This window comes from Epinephelus lanceolatus, chromosome 2, assembly GCF_041903045.1.
Source record: "Epinephelus lanceolatus isolate andai-2023 chromosome 2, ASM4190304v1, whole genome shotgun sequence".
Lineage (NCBI taxonomy): Eukaryota > Metazoa > Chordata > Actinopteri > Perciformes > Serranidae > Epinephelus > Epinephelus lanceolatus.
Window position 1 is genome coordinate 17,406,229 of NC_135735.1, and position 24,247 is coordinate 17,430,475.

The window sequence follows — 24,247 nt, forward strand, 5'->3', positions numbered from 1 at the left end:
GAGGGGGGAACAAAAATGGGGATGGTATGGAACGGTTCCATTGGTACCATCCACAACTTTTCACAGTGAAAACCGAAAAAAAGTGTACCGAACAGAACTGTAACGTACTGCCTGGTAGAAACAGGGCTTTTTTAATACTTAAAAAAGAGTTGTTTGAGCTCAGTCAGTGAGGCCTGATGGCCATAAAGAGCAAACAGAAGTTCAAAACTTCTACTTGTGGCAGGTCATTTTGGCCTAGGAACACAGAATTACGCAAAACGAACACAACAGGAGGTTTAAGTAACATATTTTTTAAAGTTTTATATTTTGTCTCTATGTTTGAAAACCAATAACTGACATTTCACCCATTTATCTGCTATCTGGCATGTGACAAAAACAGGACCATTGCTTATGCACACCCTCATTCAAGCTTTCAGCATAGATGACATTCACCTCTAAATTAAAGCTGTTGCCTTGAATAGATTTTAGAGGTGTTTAATCCTCATCTTTCAGATCAAGGTGTAAGCAGCTATGCAAAGTATTAATGAAACCAACAATACAGTGACAAGATTAATTTGAGGTGGAGTCAAGCCCCGAGGTTATTGTATTTGGTCATGAAAGAGCCACAATATGAGGCCGCAAAGAGAAATGAGTGCCCACAATACAACTCATAAAGGATTGCTCTTGTTTAGAGTAAATAGCCTCAGTAGAGAACATTTAGTTAACCTTAGCTGCTGAATAGAAATCTCTCCACAGTTCTGTCGCCTGATGAGAAATTACAAAGACTCATTAACTCATTAAGTGTTGAATGCCTGGTAGTGCTAAGGATAAAGGTAGGCAGAGAAAGAAAGCATCTAACTGAAGCTGAAAGAGGACAAGTCTGTGTCAAGGTGATACATACGTTCTGAGGTCTTTACTGGAACACAATTACTATAAAGCCGAAAAAACAAGCAAAGTGCGGCTGATAAAATGGACCACAAACAGACAGGAAACTCAAGGACAAAATAAAGAAAAGAGACTCTCACTCTGGATTACAATCACTCTGTCCTGTTAGAGTGTCAGAAACAATATTACCATAAAGAACTTGGACAAAAATTAGCTGAATTTTAGAGGGACTATTTTTTTTATCTGACTGTTTCTGAAGGACTTGAAAAGCAATTTGCGTACAAAATCGATAGATCTGTGCTGCTATTTGCGGGCCTGATAATTAAGGGTTATTTTGTCAGAGTCAATTAAAGGAACTGATCTTGCCCATCAGTTGTTTTTCACCTGAAAGATTAGGGAAGAAGATTATGAGGAGACAAGTTAAGAACAACCTTGCAAAATAGTTTGACAAAGGAAAGATACTCTTTATGGAAGTCATGTGTAATATTATGAGTGCAGGGCAGGCAGAGTCCAGTGTGTATGCATGACAGTAGTGGAATGAAGGGAAGACAATATGCAGGTTACATTATCAAGGTGTAACCAGAGCAGGCAAGCTATATAAGCTGAGACAAAATGTCCAGTAAAACCCCCTCCCTACTTCTGTCTTCACTTACAAACAAAGAAGGATTGATAGACTGGTCGTGATCAGCTTGCAAGCAGAATGCAGCACAGCTATGCCCGGTGAAATCCAGGGGTTACCGTCAGTATGGCGGAGAAGATAACAAAAATGGGGATTTATTCATCTTATATTGTGTCTAACTTTAGCGGACCATAACATTTTAGGTTTAGAATTAATCTGCGGACGTGAATACACGACGTGCCCCAGACACAATATTTAGCTCTAAATCCACAAAACCAGCCTGAAAATGAAGGAAATCTACAACAATTGCATCAGAGTCAATGGAGCACAGCTGGGTTGGTGTCAGACCCTGGTCTGAGCTGGCCCGATGCTACATTATGATTGGCCAGTCTGCGTCTGGGGGCGGGACTTAGCAAAGGGTCAATTATGAAGTCCATTCTAGGTTGCTTCTTTTTACCCCGTCTGATATTCAAAATGGGCTGTTGCTCCTCCTGTGCTTACAGCTACTCTACAATTGCTCTATTAGACTAAAAACATAACCTTATAAAGCTTACAGAGTAACACCCTCTCATTGTTTTGTCCCTAATTGAAAGATTCCATAGATGTTTATTGATTAAGACAGGACGTTTACAGGACATTTATATTAAAGGTTTAAGCTAATACGCAGAGACTTGAGAGATGAGCATAGAAATCAACTCATATTATTCAGTATGGTCTTATTTAATTTTGCTCGCTCTGACCTACTTGCACAAAAGTAAAAACACCCATTTATTGCAATTTGCTCACTGAGGAGATGTGTTAAAGTGGCACTGACCCTTTGCCAAAAACCAACAGCCCTCTATGAATAGATAAACAGAGGAGCCATAAAGGATATCACCACTGTGAATGTAATGTCTACTTAGTCAAATAAATGTTTCGCTCCTCAAAATTCAGCGATATAAATCCTAGTTGAGCGTGTAGTTCGAGCCTTCTCTTGGCATTATGAATAATAATAATAATAAAAATAATAATAACAATCACTGTATTTTTATTTACACTTGATTAAGTCAAGGTCTGCCAAAAACACAGCAGTGATAGTCTCAAAACAAACTGTTCCAGATCCTCATCCAAACTCAGCAGTGTGTGTACAGGATGGTAGAAAACAACAGCACGAGGCACAAACATCATGAAAAGAATAAGGAAGTTTCAAGGGATATAAATGAATATTTAATAAGAAAAACTGAGTGAATGCTGTTTCATACTGTGTCCTTTTTAATGTTTAATGCTGATCCAGATGCTGCTGCTCTTAAGTGAGATGAAACATGATGCTACATGGCTGTGTTAATAAGATGACAAGCCCCACATGTGCATATGCATACACGTACGCTTGCTGACACACAGCAGCAGTAGCAACTGGGTTCAATAGCTCAGCCCACCAATCATGCTGCTATATACAACCTCCGCTGGGACGGGAGGAAACAGGCAGGAACAAAACTAAAAGAATGGACTCGAACCATGAGAAAGGTTTGGTTTAGTCAAATGTTTCATGCCTTTCTCTGCAAATCTAAAATCCATTACCCATGAGCAGTAACAAACCAGACGGTCGGTATACTGCAGAGCAGCAGTGCTTTTGTGTGCCTCCCCATATGATGAGAGGCATGTTTCATGATAAGTGTAAAATAAAATGCTGTGCATGGACGTGTGCCGGCTCTGGGTCATTACCCTAACAGAGAAGTACAATTGTATGCTGGTGGACATCCTTCCCTTGCCCTCTCCAGAGAACACCTGCTTGACTGTCTGTCTACCTGCTTGCCATTTAGATTGCCTCCATTATTCAACACCTCGACGGTGGGGAACAAGGGTGTACTGGTGTGTGTGTGTGTGTGTGTGTGTGTGTGTGTGGGGTGGGGGGTGGGGGGGGGGGGGGTCATCCTTGTGTGCCTTGAGAGAAGCAGCATAGAGTTGTGACAGGTAGATAACACCTGGATGAATAATTCAAATTGGCATAAGCTAGCTGAGTCAGTGACAAGACAAGAAAGAAAACACAAGACATGTGAATAAATCATCAGAGAAGGGACTAATAGACCACGCACAGGAGAGGACAAGACTGATAACGTCTCATGCTACCTCCTGCTCTAGCTTTAATCATTCCAACAACCTTGTACATGAATATTCCAGATCTTGCCAGCCATACTAATGTGTGAAGATGTAACTGTATGGTGTCTTATCATGCAGCATTACCACCGGGAATAGTCAAAATAGCTGTCCTAAATCCTTAACAGCATGGCAACCTTGGGGACTCTGACGCAGCAAGGACTACATACTGCTAACTGATATGTTAGAGGCCATGATCAAACTGCTAAAAAAAGGGGGGAAGATGTGATGTACGACACTACACATGTAGTCTATTCAGATGGTGTTAGGCATGACTCCAATACTGTTGTTCATCATTTCTTTATGGAAACATATTATCACTAAACTCATATATATATAAATAACGGTATTATGTTCATAGTTTGTTTCATAGTTTAATTTTACTCAATGTATTTTGGACAATGCTCTCACCAGTACACTAGAGTGGACCTATGATGCTTTTCCATATATTGTGTCTTATATATAGTGCTACAATGAAGGACGTTCATAGTGGATGTGGCCAAAGTTTCAGAAATATAAGGTAAGTGCATGTAAAACTATTCCCTGTAAGAAAAAAGTTTTTTTATTCTGGCTACAGTATAACATCTTTATATGGTCACCTGCTCTGGGAACGCTACTGTATGTGTTTACATTACATAGACTGCACTGCTAAATGAAGCTACATGTCAGGGAAACATGTAAACTTGGTTGCCAATGTTGTAAATTTCTCCCCGCTTTCAGATGATATTCCTGCAGAAACATGTCCAGCTGTTTAAGCTTTTACTGGTAATTATAAATGGGAAAAGAAATGCTGCTATTAACATACATGTAACTACATGCTAACATCAGGGAAATATGTAATCTTGGTTGCTGATGTTGATCATTTCCACCTGATTTCGACGCTGGAGCATGTCCGGTTGCGTTTAGAAGCTATTATGGGTGATTTTTTTTCCAGTAGAAAGTGCCGCTATTTTCATTTACAATCATTCCTCGGCTGCAGTGATGGTGCAGAGGCACCGAGATATGGAAAACCTGGAAACGGTGACCAATCAGAGCAGATTGGGCTTTTTGGGGACATACTGTATGGGGACGTATCCAAAAGAAGGTAAATACAGGTGTTCCAGCACAGACCATATGAGGAAAGTAAAGTGGGGTTTTTTTACCATTAAAGAAGGTAAACATGTTCTCATAGAAACCTGAAATACAAGTATGAACCTGAAAATGAGCAAAAGAGATCCTCTCCAAAATACCACATTGGGGATAGCACTGGCCAAAGGAAAAGGAAAGAAATTTATTGCTAATAGTAGCCTAGAGGGTTGGTACAAGCTCACACACTTGCCCATATCTTTGTCATGCAATGCTTCTTCAATGAAGACACATAGCCAATTACTCCCAAAGCAGAGATGCATGCACGCGCACATGCATAACACAAAAACAGGAACACTTTCACATTTTTCTTCCCTGTTTAACCACTCCAGCTCAACTGAGAAACCCTGCCATCTTCTTCTTTAGCACCACTTTAAATTTAAGCCAATGTGTAAGCCAATGCTACAGTCATGAGCCAGAAAGTTAGGACAGGGAGAGAAAGTGGAGGAGAAAGTGGAGTGGAGAGAAAAAAGTAGGTGCTAAGTAAAAACATACTGCACAGAATAATGTTTGAATAGAAGTGTGTGGAAATGTCCTGAAAGGTCTCTGCAAAAGCAAAGCTCAGCGCTCATTGCTTTAGAGGTATAATTTAAAACACCAAACAACAAAGCTGTCTCAGAATACACATGCAGCAGTCAGGTAGATGGGCATTAAATAAATTAAGTATATAAAAAATGTAGTGAGAGTCTGACCTGTTCTTTGTGAGCCAAAAGTAAGAGCAACTCTGCAGAGTAATTCTGGTTTCGCATATTGGTTCTCATCAGCCCGCACCCAGAAACAGCCCTCTGACATTTCCTGGGGACGAATCTGAAAACACACATCCACAGTTCAGCACATTATTTTAAAGATTATAGAGGCTACAGAGGGAAATGTCAATACAAAGAAAACACATCCTTTGAATCAGATATTAGATATCAAAGCTACAAAAGACTATTCTAAATCAACTTGCTGCTCAACAGTCTTGCAAATTCCCAAAACAAATATGTTAGAACTGTTGCTCTTTATTGTGAATATTCTGAACTACATCCTTTTTAAGCTGCTGCACCCACAGTAAGCTCAACTTACTATGGAGGAGTCAACACGCCCTTTTCCTTCTCTCCTTTTTTAATCTTTTGCTTTAAATACCTACGTTGGGCACAAATAAACATCACGTACCGAGTCGTCAAGTCCAATGTTTTGTTTGGCAATTCTTTGCCAGTTACCATGTTCCATATGATCCTGAGCAGCAGCTGAGTTAAAGTAGAATCCAATGTCCTTATGTTTTAATGCTATATATCAAGTTATTGGTAAATAAAGCCTTTCAGGATAGTGTAAAGGAAACACACACACACACTTGCTACACTGCACAAAATAAGATAGCTTTTAAACCCTAAATTGCAGACGTCGAATCTACAGTTGATTTGTAAAAACAAAAGCCTAAACATGAAATCATATTACCAGAAAACTTCAAATAAAAGCCTAGCCCCAATAAAACTCCCAGTCCCTTTTACTAGCCCAGTGTGGCTACGGTTTGACACCTGTCTCAATTAGACGCCTGGTCTGGTTGCCGAGCAGTTCATTGTTCATAGAAGTTCTTTGGATGTATAAAAGCAGGTTGTTGGCTACCTCAAATTATGTGTCCATTCCATACCCTGTAAGTTATTCATATTCCTTTAGTCCATAAGGGTCCTCAGATCAAAAGAATCAAAAGGGTTTTCTGATGGATTGTCTGTTGGAGCTAGATCAAATGAATGACTCATAACAGATATATTATCTGGAGCCTAATTTTAGACAAGTAATGTTCCCATCTTTTCCATCTTTGCTGAGCAACAGTTTTGTGTGAAAGGAATTAAAGGCCTGTCCCAAATAAAGGCCTGTTGTTTTCAGTGATTTAAGCAAATAATAGCCTGGGCTACTAATTGAAGTTTTACGGTTGCAGACCTTACACCACAAGCTATGTTGGGCCAACTAAACTTTAACTAAGGCAATTGAGAGTATATAGTCATGGATGATAAGGACCACAATCTTTAGAGATAATTATTCAATCACAGTGATCAACCAGTTGAAAGTTGTGACACAAAAATGTAGAAAACAATTCAACAAGACACTCCATTAAGAGTAAACAAAGCTTACAACAGAGCAACTGCTGGGAAGCAATCTACATACTGTTCTACAGACTTGGTGGACCACAGTCAGGCTGAAAAGCTTGTGGATATTGGACTTAAGCTCCCACTGGAGTCAGGTAAGATGTGACACTAATGGGCTGCCCCTGTCACCTTGTATCTGCTGTTTGCTAATATAGTAGTTATAAGAAAGTAGAAAGCCAATGGTTTTATCAATGAGCTTCAATCATTAAAATGTTACAGCGTTACCCTCCAAAACTGGCTGAGCCACTTAGCAAGAGTTGGAAGTTTGAAGTCTTATTAGCGCAGAAGTTTCTGAACAGCTTTGTCCCAAACACAGCCATATGTGGGGGTCTCATACAGCTGTGCCATAAGACAGATCCTCCTCATGTCACTTTGCAAATTCAAACATATGGCTTAGCTTGCTGAACACCTGTACAGATGTACATCTGCGATTAAATTATTAATCAAACCACAAACTAATATCACTTGTGCTGCGAACTAATATTTCTCTGCAGAGAACAACATCTGTAGAGGCACCACTAAGGCTGCTCTGACAACAGCATCTGATCATCTGTTATTTTCAATTATTACTTGCTTGGCACAGAGATGGGAAGTTGTTGTTTAATTCTTAGAAAAAAACATCTGTACTGTTCAGAAGCTGCCAATAAACATCAGGAACAAAGAGCAGAGAAAGGGGCCACTATAAATACCTGGCCTGAATTTTCACTTTCTTGTTGCAAACTTTTTTGTTAAACGATAATCCAGCACATTGGGAAAACATCTCCAACATGTCTATCTCTCTTCATACTGTAGATCACTCAATATAGAAATCTGCAATACTACCAAGTGTCAGTTTGAAGATACACCTTTAAAGTCTACTCAAATAGCCTTGAAATAAACTCAACATTTGTGAAACTTCAAGTGTTGGCTTTGTTCACTTTGTCAGTGACATGTTGAGTCAGCTCAATAGTATTTATAAGTTACTGGTATTTTAGACGACACTGCATGGAAATGGAGGTGGTTTAATATTAGAAACACTTGCAGTGTCTTACCTTTGACCAGTTGAGGCGCTTCATGGAGGTCTCAGGCTTGAAATCCTTCTTAGGCCTGAGGCCATAAGGCAGCGCATGGTGGGTTGGGGAACCCAGACCACCTCCGAACCCCAGAGGGGGTGGAGGGGGGGCACCGAATGGAGGAGGCACTCCAGGTGGGGGAGGTGGAATCGGACAACCTGGTAAAGGAGGTGGAGGAGGTGGAGGAGGAGGAGCTGGCATCCCTGGTGGTGGACCAGGGGGTGGAGGCCCAGACGGTAATGCTGAGGGAGACAACCCTTGTCCAGCATGGGGAGAGGAGAGACCCACAGGTACAGCTCCGAACTGGAAAGGCAAGGGAAGAAAATAAATAAATAAATAAATAAGCAGAAGACATACGCATAAATTACAAAAAATAATGGACACAATTATTACATCAAAACTCAAAAAGTAACCTAAAATTAAAGAAATGGTCTCGTAACAACAGCATGACCACTTAAGTGCCCCGAATGAGGAAGTATGATTGAGTTGCCCCTGAGCTAGACAATTAAATACAAGGCTGAAGCTACGTTCTTTACTATTCTTACAAAATCTCAATCACCGAATCCCATTTTGTTATACTGACGAATATTATCAGTGTGGCTGAATCATAAAGGTCCTGTGTGTGGGATTTATGGGGATGTATTAGCAGAAACTAGAATATAATATACTGAGTGTGTTTTCTTCAGTGTATAATCACCTGAAAATAAGAATTCGGCAATGCTGCGTTGCCATGTTTCTACAGTAGTTCAGAACTGATAAATCAAAGGCTGGCTCTAGATAGGCAAGTCACGTTTTCGCATCGGCTACCGCAACTGAAAACTGCTTTATTCAGTTGAAATCACTTTTTGTTGTTGTTGTTGTTGTCGTTTTGTTTTTGGAGCGACTAATTCGACATCTTACATGCTGTTCCTTTAAAGGAATACTAAATAACCATTTGTATACCAATTACTCATCGTGTGTTACATTGAATGTCTGAAGGAGACGTTTTTTTGGACTGAGGATCATGTACAGCAAAACTATTTTAAACATCTGACTACAAACTCTCACACAACTCGTGCAGTATGATCTAAGTCTCATGTATTCAGTCATATGCTCAGTGCTTTCTAACATGTTGCATTACCTTGCCGTCAGCCCTTTCCAACAAGAACTAAAACTGAGACTTATCAAGGCTTTCACTTTCAGTCCCACTCAAAAAAAGCTGACGGCAAGGTAATGCAATGTGTTATGGAAGCACTGAACATACGACTGGGTATGTGAGACTTGGATTATGCTGCACGAGTTGTGTGAAAGTTTGTAAACAGATGTTTTAATGTAGTTTTGCGCCCGTTAAATGTGGTTCCAAAAGACTTTTATCAACAATTTATCAACAATATTTGCTGTTTTTGGATTCTCCATTTACTTTCAGTAGGCGAGGAAAACTTTTTTCACGAATTTAGTGCAACACTCTATAAATAATTGATTTCCAAATGGGGGGGGTCACTTGGGGGTGAACTATTTTTTCAAGGCTTAAGAAAACTATAAAAAAAAATCATTATGGAGTCATACTGTTGTACTTGTGACGATACTTGTTACGAAAATAAATTAACTCTTAATTGTGGTCTCTTTAGGGGATTCATATGTAATAAAATGATAATACAACACCAGCACTATTTTTTTTGACCACTTTGCTCAGTGACCAACAAATAACACTATGGTTTGTACTGGACAGGTGTAAATGAGTCTAACTGTGTGAATGTACTGCACAAGCTACATATCCAAGTAAATGTAGTATCAGCCCCTTCATATTCCTTTATCTAAGCAGTAGTGTGAACCCCTTCTATAATCTTTATCTACTTATTTAATGATGTAACAACTAATCCAGCCATTACCATAAATTGCCTTTTCACAGCACTTATGAAGTGAGGTATAAATCTTGTTTTCAGCCAGTCAGAAGGTCAAATCATGTTTTGCAGTAGCTGTCTTTCTGCTTGCCTTCTCTCCAGAGTTTTTTTTTTTAGCTTGGTTCCAGCAAATATTACAAAATTACAAAATATTTTGCTGGTTGAAAGTAGTGGATTTTCTGCAGAGTGTGAAACATTGCATGAGAAACCCTTCCCTGGATAAAAACAAATAGACGGTGAATTCACATTGCAAAGAAAAAAAGAACAGAAACATGAGTGAAACTGTGGAGGGAAAAAAATAAAGTGGGAGCAGACGAATTACAGCATCTGCCAAGTGTGTCGCACAGTATGCTTTCCTCTCTAACACCACTGTGCTACGGATAACGGAGGCGTGTTTTCTCATCCATCCAACAGAGGCCAAATGCTCATGAACAGTCCAGATTCTGTCCAGAACCTTCCCACAATGATTTGTTTTTTTCCAAAGCTGAAAATCAAATGTTATAACCAGGGCTACAAAGTTTCGTAAACTGTATCATACAGAGCAAATGGCTTATTGATCCATGCACCAGTTTTAGATTAAAGACGCACACTAAAGGTCAGCCCTGGGCCCCTTGCTCTGCCACTGCCTCTGGAGGGAAGAACTCCTTTGATGAATTAACAAGTGTGCGAGTGAGCGTGTGTGTCGGGGAGAGCCGTACTGACACATACAGACAAAGACGGCAGGACAAAAATGTGTGTGTGTATGTACTCACATTGGCTAAATGTACCGCCGTCACTTGAACCAAGGTACTATTTGAGTATTCGCCCTGTGTTTGCTCACTCAAATTGAAAAATTATCGGGAAAATAAAAAGGAAGTTCTGCTCTCCTCTCTGAGTGTGTAGTTATCTTGCAGTGCCAGGGCATGGGAGCAACTCTCTGGAGTGTTAGGGGGGGTTGAAAAGAGACCCAGTAGTGAGGTTGAAGGGGGTTGTCAGAATAAATTGCTTTTAGAACAATTTCCTCTTATGGGATAAAGATCTGAGAATCTGAAATGGCCAACATGGAGGACTGGTCAGTGTTCTCATTAGACTTAGTGTCAGCTAGCCAGTAGAGAAGCCTGCACGTCAACCCAAACTGCAGGCTCCAGTGGATAAAACCCCCATCCCAACCTCCATCCCGCACCCCAAAGTAACAAGAACATCCCATGGTGGAAAGTAAGAAAATAAAGTTGCATTGCCAGTCAGATTCAGAGGAGGTTGTTGGGTAATCAGATCTAGTGTTTTCGTACATTTTACACCCCAAAAGAATCAACACAATTTACAAAAAGCAACATTAAAAACAAAGATGTATCAGTCATTTACCTGGGACCTGAAGGCCTGCAGCTCTGCTTGGAGTTCTGCTATTTTTTCGTCACACTTAACCAGCTGAGCTTGTGCCTCCTGTCTGCTCAGAAACTCCTCGTCAAACTGAAAAGAGAAACGCATTTGTAAATAACGCACTAGCACCCGCTGGTTTTAAATTGATGTAACTAGGAATTAACATGAGCGGTATTTGCTGAAATTGTTTACGTCCAATGGTGTGATTGTGTGTGTGTGTGTGTGTGTGTGTGTGTGTGAGACAGTCATTTTACCTTGATTACCTTCATTTGCTGATTGATTTTCAACCTTTCGCCAAACAGCCATTCATTAATAAAACCTTTTAAGTACCATACACACATGCCAATCAGTGAGCCCATCCTTTTCATCAGGATCTACAACCTGCTGCTGATACTACTTAAATTAATCACAGCAGCCAATCCATTTGACCTCATGCATTTCACAAGCATGTGTGTGTCAGACTGTGTGTGTGTACATTGTGATTAAAATTTTAAAGGTTTTTCTTTCCTTTTTTTTTGCTCAAATTTGTTGTAGTAAGATGCATTTACAAACTCATTTACATCTCGGCTACAGACATAAAAAATGGACCTTAATGCAGTAGCTCGAGCTGAAACTTATCATTTATCTACAGTGATATGGGAGGAACAAGTTTTGCTATATCACTGTTCTCAAAGTTTTAAAAAAAACTAGAGCATATGAATAATGTTAGACAACAAAAACTCTTTATCTTCATCACAAAATGATTCTTTTATTGTAATATATTTAAAGTCTGATTATTATTTCATATCAAGATGTTATATCCTGTGATGTTCATTTTAAAAGACCTTTTTTTCTGTCTGTGGAAAAGCATCAGAGAACATTTTAACCAAATTTTCTGCTAAGTAATGACTAAAATTTACAGTATGTTTGGCTCTCAAGTTACTGCTATGATCTCGCATTATCATCTTTATAAAGCAAGCCCCCGGGAACTGTCAGTGTTCTGTTTACTTCACAGTTAATGTTTTGTTCTCTAAACAGATGCAATTTTATAGAACAAATTAGAATAAATGCCCGCATGCCTTAGTGGGCTTTGTTTTGGCCAGGTGCTGTAGTGGAAATGTAGTGGGATGATAATCTAAGTTGCTTTTTTGTCAATACTTGCCTTCTGTGCGAGTTCTGAGGCTCTTTGTTCATACTCATCGGTTCGAGCTTTTTCCACACACACCTCTGAAAAATAAAACAGAAATCATTTATGTCTTATTGAAATATCTGTAATGCAAATCAACTGCCACGGGAGCGTGACTTGCCTAAGAGGTGGCTGAAGTCCACATCCAGGCGCTTGCGGTAACTGAAGTCTGGATCAGTGCCACTACGGTGGAGCACAATTTGAGACACGCACTCCTCAATGATCTTGAAGTACTGGGGCCTGGGAGTCAGGGAAAGTGAGACAAGAGAGACAGCAACAAAAAGACAGAGTGGAATAAAAAACAAACATCATTTTTATTTGAATTTGTTTCATTCTTTTGCTCTGTCATGTGTATGCATTTGTACAAGAGCTGTTATCTGGACAGTTTGAGGTGTGAGAGGAACTGTCTGCAGGGTAAGTGAGAAAGTCTAAAAGAAATGTGGCACATCACAACAACTGTTACAGGTATGCCTGTGCAACCAACCAGTCATTCATAATAGATACCAGAGATTCTAAACAAAACAGGAGGCTCCAAGCCGGAGCTACTTACCATCATGATGTATTAGCGAGTCAAATCAAAGCCTGATGTTCATACAACAGGTGCAATTTGAGCTGACACGGAGCATCACAATACATTTTACATGCTCAAACAACGTCATTAAAGCTGCTGATATCAGAATCAGGTTTATCCAGATTTTTTACACATCCTTCCCAAACATTAAACCCCAACTCCCACCATTACCAGATATTCAGAAGGAAATGGGTGGAAACATCCATAATAGGGGAGGGAAATGGACAGGAAAAAGAGAAACATTTAACAAAATAAGACTGATGGGGCTTGACAGAGGACAGAAGAGGGGCAGAAACTGTGCTCCCAGTAAACAGATACACCGATCAGCCAAAAAATTAAAACCACTGTCGGGTGAAGTGAGTAACATTGATCATCTTGTTACAGTGCAATGTTCTCCTGGGAAAGTTTTGGTCCAGAAATTCATAAGGATGCCACTTGATGCGCTTCACCCACCCAAACACCTCTACAGATCACTCCTCATGGCTGATGGCAGTGGCCCCCCAGCAGGACAATGCACCATGCCACACTGCAGAAACTGCTCAGGATTGGCCCAAGGAACGTGACAAAGAGCTAAAGGAATCAACCTGGCCTCAATATTCCCCAGACCCCAATCTGATCGAGCATCCATGGGACCTACTGGTACCTCGGAGGCACCCCTAATCCACAGTGGGGCCTCCCTGGATCGCACTTGTCTCTGACCTCTGGAAAGTGTCCTGTGGTGGTGTGACTTCGGCTCATTTGAGACTTGTTCCTCAGGCCATTCCTGAGTAGTTTTTGTGGTGTGGCATGGCACATTTTTCTGCTGTAGGTGCCACTGCCATCAGGGAGTACTGTTGCCGTTCAGGGGGGTTATTTAGCCCACAGCGGTGTTTGGGTGGGTGGAGGGCGTCAAGTGGCATCCACATGATTGCCATAACCAAAGGTCTCCCAGCAGAACATTGCATTGTAACAAAATAGTCAAGGGTACTCACTTCACCTGTCAGTGGTTTTAATGTTTTGGCTGATCGGTGTATACTGAATATATTCCACAAAAAATATAGCAAATGAAAGCATGCTGAAGTAGCTTTTTTTCAAGGATATATGTTTTTTATGAGGATATATGATGTTACACAAGTTCAGGGTCTTTTAGTTTCTTTAGAACAACTAAAACTTAAAAACAGTCATTTATTTACCACTTACGGCCTAAGAACTACTGCTCCGATGGTACTGAACAATGGGGAATACACAGCAGCCTATTAGCAGTTGCTGAGTAATTGCAGTTAAATTGTTTTAAATGGCTCCGTTGAACGCATTGATCACAGAATAACCAAGGGCATGCCACAATAAGAGCAAGGAGATATAATGCAACAACAGATGACATGCAAGGCTAGGAGCCACAGCGCTACTGCAAGTTTAAGGGAAAGTGTTGGTTTGATCTGCTCATTATCTTACAACAATGCCATTGAGAGCCCAAATCCCTTCTCCACCAAATCATTAACTAATACTTTGAGACATATAAACAGGGACACTGCATTCCACCTCTTCCTATAAAACCAGACTCAAACCGATGGTATGAATACCATGTTCATGATTTTGAAGGTGAGCTGAACGATGGAATCGCCATCTGAATGAAGATGAAAATATTAACAATCAAATGGAATAAGGCATGCTGCCAGTCAAGCTGTTCATGTTCCTTTCATTACTCTGTGACTATTAGACCTCTGTGTAAAAGGGGTCTATATATACTCTTAACATCAAGGGTACCAAGAATTAAATAAAGATCACTTCACCAGTCAGTCAGGAGACACGCAGTGCATTAAAAGGATCACATTCAGATCTCACGTGCCGATGGTGAAAATTAATTACATCAAGGGTGTGGAAGTGCCTGAGGAGAAGTTGCAAATGCCTTCTTAAAAAATGCTTCAAGGCGATGAAAAACAGTCTGAAGTGCTACACCATATGTTATTAGAATGAGGGGAAAATATGCCTACCTGCCATTTATTTACATATACTGAGGATCATCACATTTGTAATAATCAGTAATATATACAGTGCGTACAAGAATGTGTCTAGGGATTTTCCCCAAGGACATGTTAACGAGAATAAAATGAAAATCGGAGCTGAAAAACAAAAGTTATTGCTAACGTCAGTCACAATACTTGTGTACCTATGTATATGTGTATCTCTACACTAAAGCACTGAAAGCTATTAGCAACCTTGGTCCAGAAGATCGAATGAAATCTTGCTTGCATGACGACTGTAGGAATTAGTTTGATTAAAATAATGTTGATGACCTCTTTATCAATTTAATCATCCGTTTGGCCACAGAATGTGAGAGTGGCCATCACAATTTCCAAGTCCTATCTTGATAAGATTTTTATTTAATCATAACATAAACCTGTTTAACTTACATACTTGAACAAGCAGAGGTCAGATTTTTGCTTTACTGGTCATCTTTTAACACAATATGCTTTCAAGAAAAAAGGCTTTTAGGATGTGTTTGACATCCATAATGTTGTCTCAGTTAATGAGTTACCCGAGTCTAAACTTCCACACATCCAATTAAGAGCAGGCGAGAGCCACGTACATAACCCTAAACTCTGGTTGCAGCTCAGAGCAGCAAACACATTGATTAATTTATTCTTTAAGGGTTCTGTATGTGACATTCAAAGAATTATTATAGCAGCAAATCACTATTTGCTGAGTAGAGATACAGTGGAGTAATAGAGTGCCCAAGGGATGATGTTTTTCTGTAGGCCGTCGCAGAATTAGCATCACACTGGTTCCCTCATTAAAAAGCCTATGGGATTTTTCAATTGGATTTTGGCTTATTGTCGGAAAATAAGCTCTGTGGCAAACAAATGTTTATGATACTTACACGTTTTGTTCAGCAAGATAATCGTCACAAATGAACACCACTTTCATGATTACTGAAGCCTAAATGCAGTCGCCAAGAGTAAAAGCTGACGCTAGGCTATAAGCAAACTACATTATGGTCACATTCCCTAATGTCACCACCACAACAAGACTGTAAAGCCGTGTTCGGTAAAGCCGTGTTCTGCGTGATGACGCTCTGTAGTCTCATTATCCACTTGTTAACAACTGCCTTTTTTACGACACACAGAAGCTTCAAAGTTCACAAGTGGGGTGTTTACTGACAGATTTTATGTCGTAGAACGAAACAGGAAAATCTCTTAAGATTGACCTTATTTCAGGCATCTAACCAAAAACCCACTGACTTTGAGGTGAGGGATCCAGGAGTGGTAATTAATTTCCGAGTTTCAGGACTAATTCCTGGGGCACTCTATTGCATCCTGAGCAGGGAATAAAGTCACGCTCCCTCTGTGTGTGTTGTAATCCGAGCTTCTCTGTAGTTTGTCATGGTAAGTCAGTCCAGACGCGTGTGCAGGTTAGTGCATGTGTGTATGCCACTGGCTCATGCATCGCCTATCACCGCTTTGCACTGCGTTCACGGCTGATAACAGGACGGCCTCATCTTGGAAGTGTATTTCCCAGCTTCAAGTCCCTTCCCTGGACACTGTTGCTGTTGTTTAGCACTTTATGGGGTTAGCCTCATTAGCTGCTAGTCACCGGCTTAATGACCTCCATGTTAAGAACTGTGTGCAGACAACTCATATGCTCTGAATTTTGCACAGAGCCACTTTTAACCCTTTAAGCCTTTGTTCTTTTGCATTTTCAGGCTCCAAAAAAAGACACCACTTCCTAAACTCTTTAAATACAGAGTTTGGTCTTAATAGAGCATGTGGAGGAAATCCAAAATTGACTGGCCTGCTGTGCCTTGTTACTGCTGCTGAGCTATTATTGGAAGGTTATTTTCGGTGGAGGGGTTTAGTGACTGGTTAATTGACTAACTGTGTCAGTAGCAGATTCTAGTGGCAGACAATAAAATAAAACTGATTTGTTAGCCAATAAAGCATAAACTACATGAAATATAACTGTGAATCTACGAGGTTCAGCTGGTTCAGCTGCCAGAAGATAAAAAAAGATTGTGCAGTCTAGACTCACTATTGTTAGTGAGAGCTGAACGCGTGGAGGGTGGTGTGGTTTTTGGGTGTACAGTAATATTCTCACGCTGTTACTAATGCTTACAAAATAGATGGCAGCAATGTTGGCAGTCATATCACCGATGTTAACATTTCATAATGCTTTCACATGAAGAAAACTAATCAGACAGAGCCAGAGCAGAGTGCCAGACACTTCAGGTGTTGTTTTTTGGGTGGGAGAAAAACTGCAGGTGATGCATTTCATATTCTTCAGATTAGAGCTCCATCTTTTGATCAAGCCAAGGTTTAACTCACACCCAGCTGTGAGTGAACCAACATAAAATAAGCCTTTGAAAACTACCATTAATAGGAGATGAGATATACTCTGGAGCCATGGTTGCTATAGATGGACTGGAGATGAAAGAGAACGCATTCTCTTTGTTAGCCAATGTCATTGAGAGGGTTTAAGGCAGAAGGAGTGAGACCTTCGCAGAACATAAGCTCTTCAGCAGTCTACATCATTACCAGTGTTCAAAAGCTGCTTAGACCTTTACTTGTGTGTGCATTTGGCTAAGATGAGAGATTAACATGCTATATGTCAGTCATCATTATTAAGTTATATCACTGTACACTCCAAGAGCTCTGGTCTGTGAAGAAAATAACAGACCTAATGAAAACAGCTCATTAAGAAAAAAAAAAAAAAAAAAAAATCACAGAAAGTCAAACTCACAAACTTGCAGGGGACACACTGAGGGAAGGAAATGAGAAGTAGGAAACTGCACGCTTCATTGCACTTTAGATAATTAATGCCTTGTGTGTGTGTGTGTGTGTGTGTGTGTGTGTGTGAGTGCTGCTGATTTTTACCTGACCAAGTAGTCATTGCGTATAAGCATCAGGTGCTGCAGTATAGAGAGGAAATAGGGCTCTGCACTGCTGTCCTTCACCATGCTCTGCACAATACTGAACACATCACCCACATCAGTGCGGAGAGTCAAGGACTTGTACGTAAACTGAAACACTGCATTTTCACATAAAAAAGTAGAGGTCACTGAAATAAAAAAGAAATGAAAGACTTGCGGATTTTTGAGGATAACTGATCTCAGCTGGATGGCATGAACAATTCAAAGGTACTGTATAGCCACATTTTCAAGAAACAAACATTGGATTAAAACGTAGACTCACATGTTTCTCGTATCCAGTTTGTATCTACATATGATTGAATACATGTACACCTGGTATTAATATGTCTCCAGTGTCTTCATTGAGATCTCTGATCAGCTCAAACGATCCAGTCCAAACAGGCCCCGCCCCTACCTGTCAACTAGGGGTGTGCCATATCATCTCGTTCACAATAATATCAGTCTATTTTTAACATCATATGAAAAATTCATATCGTGATACTCATGATATTATGGCTTGTTGACATATTGATGTCATACTGTTACCTATGGCAACAACAAGCATGACTGAAAGCAAAATTAGGTTATTAGCAACTCTGCTGTGGTTCCAAAAAGAGGAGCAGCTCCAGTAGTGTGGAATAAACTGTGACTTCTTTACGCCTGGGTGTCCTGAATGTTTAATGCACAGCCCCGGATTTCTCAGACTCTTTTAGCGAGTTACCGTGAGTTACCCTCCCTGCAGAGGGAACTCATTCAGCGGATCGGCTGGCAGCAGCACAGCGTATATCCCTCTCCTTTCTCACCGTGCGCCCAATGGAGTCGGTGTCATCAAGCGATTAAACCTTTGATAATGTTAACCGATGTGATGACAAAAAATTACAGATATGTGAATGTGCGATAGGTATCGTTGCAGTCTGTCACAGGTTACAGCGTGATGATTAAATGGAGGAATGGCAGAGCATAAAGGTCCAGGTAGAAAAAAATATTTTGAATATTTAAAGGCATGTAAAACTATATCACTTATTTTGTTGAAATTCTAGTTTCTTAAATTAATAATAAAATATTTTTTCACGAATCTGTCATATCATCAAGAATATTGTTATCTCAAAAATACCCTGAAATACCATGATATTATTTTAGGGCCATATCGCCCACCCCTACTGTCAAAAACTATAATAAATGACACAGGGTGTCTGCAGATATCAGACACTTAAATTCAATGCTTTTAAAGACCATTTTAAGATAATTCTCAGCCATATTAAAGACTGATTTTTGGACAAGTATAAAAGTAAGACGTATATATGTAGGCACCTTGTAGAAGTAGGTTTTATGTCAGAATAAGGTTATTAGAGTGAGTGAGGTTAATCTACATTATGCCAACAGGTAAGTGCAAACATAAAGTAAAAAGACATTGAGGTTCAGTGATAGGTTTAATGATTTGTAATATCAGAATTGTGGACTTTCATGCAGAAGAGCGCGACTCATTTTGACAAAAAGAAATAAAAGATGAATATATTAAATTAGATGTGTGGCAATTAAGACCTCACAAATTCATATATTAGACAATTTAATGACTTTTATGGCCTTCTATTTATTAAAGAATTGATTTTAGGACATTTTAAGACTTTTAAGGACCTGCAGACACGAAGTGATCACAGTATATATACATTTACAATTACATAGGGTGCACATCATGATACTGTTGGCAGTTTTAAAGAACATACTGGCATAAAAATAAGGCAAATATTTTAAAAAATCTCCACGGGTCCATAGTTTATTTTGTTATATAGGTCAGAGCCAGTCAGGGAGATTTAGAAAGCAACAGCGAGGTCAATAGGGGTGGCCTTGTTGATTGTAAAGACAGTGATCTATGCGAGGAATGCATTACAGATGAGGGAGACACCTCATTATTGTTAGCATCAGTTGCGAGAGCGACTACCACGCACCCAGACAGCTTCTGTGACAGGTGAGGGAGAGCCGCCGCTACCTGGCTGGTTTGGAGCAGTCTCACACAATTACATATTTCCACCCACATAGTTGTTGTTGTATGTGGATTGGAAATAAGATTGCAATGTGCTGACAATGTGTCCCTGACCACCTCCGAAGGTGGTTTGGCTGATTGGATTACAATCCGTCCTCAATGCCTTTTGGGTGCATCTACACCTGTACTTTCATGTGATCAAGCGCTCTCCGATTGCAATCGATTATCCACAACACATTTCAATGCAAGGTGTTCAAAGGCTCTTAGTGTTACATGTGTCTGTTTGTAAAAGTGAAAAGGATATTCCAGCTCGCTCTTGATGTCTTCCAGCCTGTGAGAGAACTCTATCATGTCCTCTTCTTTGTGCTCCTCGAACACCTTCAGCTGAATGTCAAGGGCCTCGTTCCTGATGGTTGTCAGTTGCTACAGATGGATTAAGGTAGGGAAAGAAGAAAAGGTAGAACAGATTAAAAGAGATAAAGAATTAAGCAAATAAATCAAAAAGAAAGGCTTAAGACCCTGTCTGACATAAGTACCAAAAGGGAGGCATGAAGCCAAGGTAAAGACGGGGAGCTCATTCTAAACGCTATTACTCATCATGATAAGCAGGTGTGGGGACCGGCTTCTCTTTTTAATTTATTTGTTTTCTTGGCACCTACAACAACCAATGTTTGCAACAGATAAACATGTTAGGTAGATAGTATAAAAGCCAGTAGGATGATTATTAGCCAGGGCACCAGAAACTTTATTGGTTTCTGGGTGCTGGCACAGACAGAGGACGTGCAAACTCTCCTCTGTGTTTCATAAATTAACAATATTTCACTGAAGTGGACAACTCATTTAAATATTAATACAAGGTGAGTGTGGGTTTATAATATGTGTGCATGAGTGTGTGTGTGTGTGTGTGTGTGTGTTTGTGCGGTTATGTTGTGCTTACCGGCAATATCTCTTTCAGGCCACAGCGCATAAATTCATTCCTGATGTGCAGCCTGAAGTCCAGCTCATCAGGGGATGTTACTAGGGCATTGATGAGCTGCATGCATGCCACCTGCAACACGAAGGGTACATGGAACAAAGGGAGAGGGAGAGAGAGAGGCAGGGAGGGAGAGAAGAGTGAGGGAGCAAACCAGAGAAAGAAGACGGACTTCTTCTTCCAGAAGTTGATGAAAAGCATGCCGGCATGCATTCTAAATGAGTTATGTCCCTTGGAAGCAGAGGACCATAACTAATGCATGTCTATTTTCTCCAGTCACCAACTGGGGGGGGGGGGCTGATTTTAATATTAATGCAACAACTGCAGACCCATACACACAAAACTAACTAACAGTCAATTTAAGGGCAAACTCGCTCTTTTGGAAGCTGTTTTTCACTCCCCTATGAGTTTGGTTTACTGCACAGGGACCGCTGCATCCTGTGACTCTTCAACTAGCCCGGCAAACACAGACAGAAAAATCAATTATTGATCAGTAAAGCAATCCGCTCATGTGTGAAAAGAGGGTATGGCAATGCTAGAGCCAAGGAAGGATATTCAGATGTGTTCAGGTTCACTGTCAATTTGATAGCGCACCCTTATTTCTGCCCTGGCACTCCAGCTTAGTAATTACCTGTCTTCATAGTAGCATTTTAATATGGTGAGGCAGATAGGTAGCATTACAAAGTGTCACAAAACCTTTGCCTTGACCGTCAAGAAAACAATATCATTGTTATATTTAAAGATCACAACAACTATTTGAATGATTTACCACCATCCACATATCCTTTGGTTTCAGTATACACAAATTCATTTTAAGTAAAATCAATGCGCAGAGAGCTGAAACTTGCTGGAGACACATAATCAATAACAAGAGACAAAGGGGGAGCAAGAAAGATCGCCGCAATGCTTTACATCATTTTTCATGAGTAAAATATCACAATATAGATGCTATGTGAGTATTTTAAGTCTATTATTTGATTACAGCTCCTACATTTTAATAAGTCATGGATGTATTTTCCCATCTAAATTAGCCTCAGCTTTGTATTCAGAATAATGCATAATTACAAATACATAAAGATGCTCAGGCTTTTAAAGAAGAAGCAGGCACCTTTGATTGCAGTGGTTCCCCCTGTGTGTCTATTTACACTTGACTGTCTAAATTCACATTTTCCAAAAGCCAAAGGCTGCCAGGGGAGACTATGTATGAATGTAGTCAAGTAGGACAGAGAGCCTTTGGCCACACAGTGCCATGGTTAGGATAACAGTATCTGTGCTTTAATAATGCATGGGGTTAAAAGGAGACCGCGCTGTGTATTAGGAAGTGGGCAGTAATAACAAAGCATTCCTTCCCTTGCCATTTTCCTCTACTATTGCTTCAACCGTCTTAGAGGGTCCCTGCAGTTTTGCACCTGTCAGAGGCAGTTACCGCAAATGAAATGCAAATGCTGCGGATAATACTACAGGGGGCAAAAAAGATAGCATCTTTTAATTAAGTTTAACATTGGTCATTGCACGAGAATACGAAACAACCAAAGGAGCAAATGTAATACATTCTGGAGTTTTATGCTCATCATCTGTGTGTATCTGTGTATCTGTGTGTGTGTGTGTGTGTGTGTGTGTGTGTGTGTGTGTGTGTGTGGTAAGTATTGGATGAATGATCACTCTCTTCACATCCCTCAGCTACCAATTAAAAATGCAGACAACATACTTTAATCATGAATTACATTATTGCCACACAAACGGATGCCATTTGCCATTTAAAGCAACCCATATGCAATATCTCAAGTGTGTGTGTCAGCGGGGAGATGATGAATCTGAAACACGATGTCCACAAAGAGAGGGATTACATGTAAAGGGAGCTCGTGAGGTGATAAAAATGGGCAATGTGCATGGGCTGATGAAAATTTGTCAAGCCATATAAGACGTTAGGATGGATTCTGAATTTTACGATATATTACCATTGGATCAAGAAAAAGGGTCATTTTATTTAAGTATAGATGAGACAAATGTGTGGTGTTATTGTTTTCTCTTGTTACTGTGGTATAGTTTTTTTTTCCTGGTTCTACAGTATTTACAATATAAAGCGTTTTACAGCCTATAACCAAATGTTCTTGTGACTGAAATGCTATTCGTATCATTAGTAAAGGTTTTTATATATGGCGACTGCAAATCATGGAAGGTCTTTTTCTCAACTGAGCATCTTACATTACATAGTGTTTATCACTGCAAATGGTAAAATCAGACAAGTTCAAGACTGCCTTGTTAGGTCACAGTTGCTTCTTTGATCTGCAAAACGAACCTTAAGTTGAACACTTAACCAACAGATTTGCACCAAGAGCAGTTAATAGGCACTGAGCATTGCATAATACAGGAACACATAAATTGGATAAATACAAGCTATATACAGTACAGGCCAAAAGTTTGGACACACCTTCTCATTCAATGCGTTTTCTTTATTTTCATAACTATTTACATTGGCATTCTCTCCATGAGCTTCAAGAGGTAGTCACCTGAAATGGTTTTCCAACAGTCTTGAAGGAGTTCCCAGAGGTGTTTAGCACTTGTTGGCCCCTTTGCCTTCACTCTGCGGTCCAGCTCACCCCAAACCATCTCGATTGGGTTCAGGTCCGGTGACTGTGGAGGCCAGGTCATCTGCCGCAGCACTCCATCACTCTCCTTCTTGGTCAAATAGCCCTTACACAGCCTGGAGGTGTGTTTGGGGTCATTGTCCTGTTGAAAAATAAATGATCGTCCAACTAAACGCAAACCGGATGGGATGGCATGTCGCTGCAGGATGCTGTGGTAGCCATGCTGGTTCAGTGTGCCTTCAATTTTGAATAAATCCCCAACAGTGTCACCAGCAAAACACCCCCACACCATCACACCTCCTCCTCCATGCTTCACAGTGGGAACCAGGCATGTGGAATCCATCCGTTCACCTTTTCTGCGTCTCACAAAGACACGGCGGTTGGAACCAAAGATCTCAAATTTGGACTCATCAGACCAAAGCACAGATTTCCACTGGTCTAATGTCCATTCCTTGTGTTTCTTGGCCCAAACAAATCTCTTCTGCTTGTTGCCTCTCCTTAGCAGTGGTTTCCTAACAGCTATTTGACCATGAAGGCCTGATTGGCGCAGTCTCCTCTTAACAGTTGTTCTAGAGATGGGTCTGCTGCTAGAACTCTGTGTGGCATTCATCTGGTCTCTGATCTGAGCTGCTGTTAACTTGTGATTTCTGAGGCTGGTGACTCGGATGAACTTATCCTCAGAAGCAGAGGTGACTCTTGGTCTTCCTTTCCTGGGTCGGTCCTCATGTGTGCCAGTTTCGTTGTAGCGCTTGATGGTTTTTGCGACTCCACTTGGGGACACATTTAAAGTTTTTGCAATTTTCCAGACTGACTGACCTTCATTTCTTAAAGTAATGATGGCCACTCGTTTTTCTTTAGTTAGCTGATTGGTTCTTGCCATAATATGAATTTTAACAGTTGTCCAATAGGGCTGTCGGCTGTGTATTAACCTG

At 40.3% G+C, this 24,247-nt stretch overlaps 1 protein-coding gene across 1 annotated transcript in view; it reads right to left on the reverse strand.

Moving 5' to 3' along the window:
* The window catches only part of LOC117260795 (protein diaphanous homolog 3-like), a 253,424-nt gene that overhangs the window by 176,265 nt on the left and 52,912 nt on the right, over nt 1-24,247 (reverse strand). Inside the window, exons 10-17 of the mRNA XM_078174650.1 lie at nt 20,692-20,802; nt 20,059-20,177; nt 17,739-17,855; nt 12,442-12,560; nt 12,297-12,361; nt 11,141-11,245; nt 7,899-8,222; nt 5,434-5,548 (exon numbers count right to left, since the gene is read on the reverse strand). Of these exons, the coding sequence (XP_078030776.1) occupies nt 5,434-5,548; nt 7,899-8,222; nt 11,141-11,245; nt 12,297-12,361; nt 12,442-12,560; nt 17,739-17,855; nt 20,059-20,177; nt 20,692-20,802 (1,075 nt within the window). The remainder of the gene's footprint in view (nt 1-5,433; nt 5,549-7,898; nt 8,223-11,140; nt 11,246-12,296; nt 12,362-12,441; nt 12,561-17,738; nt 17,856-20,058; nt 20,178-20,691; nt 20,803-24,247) is intronic.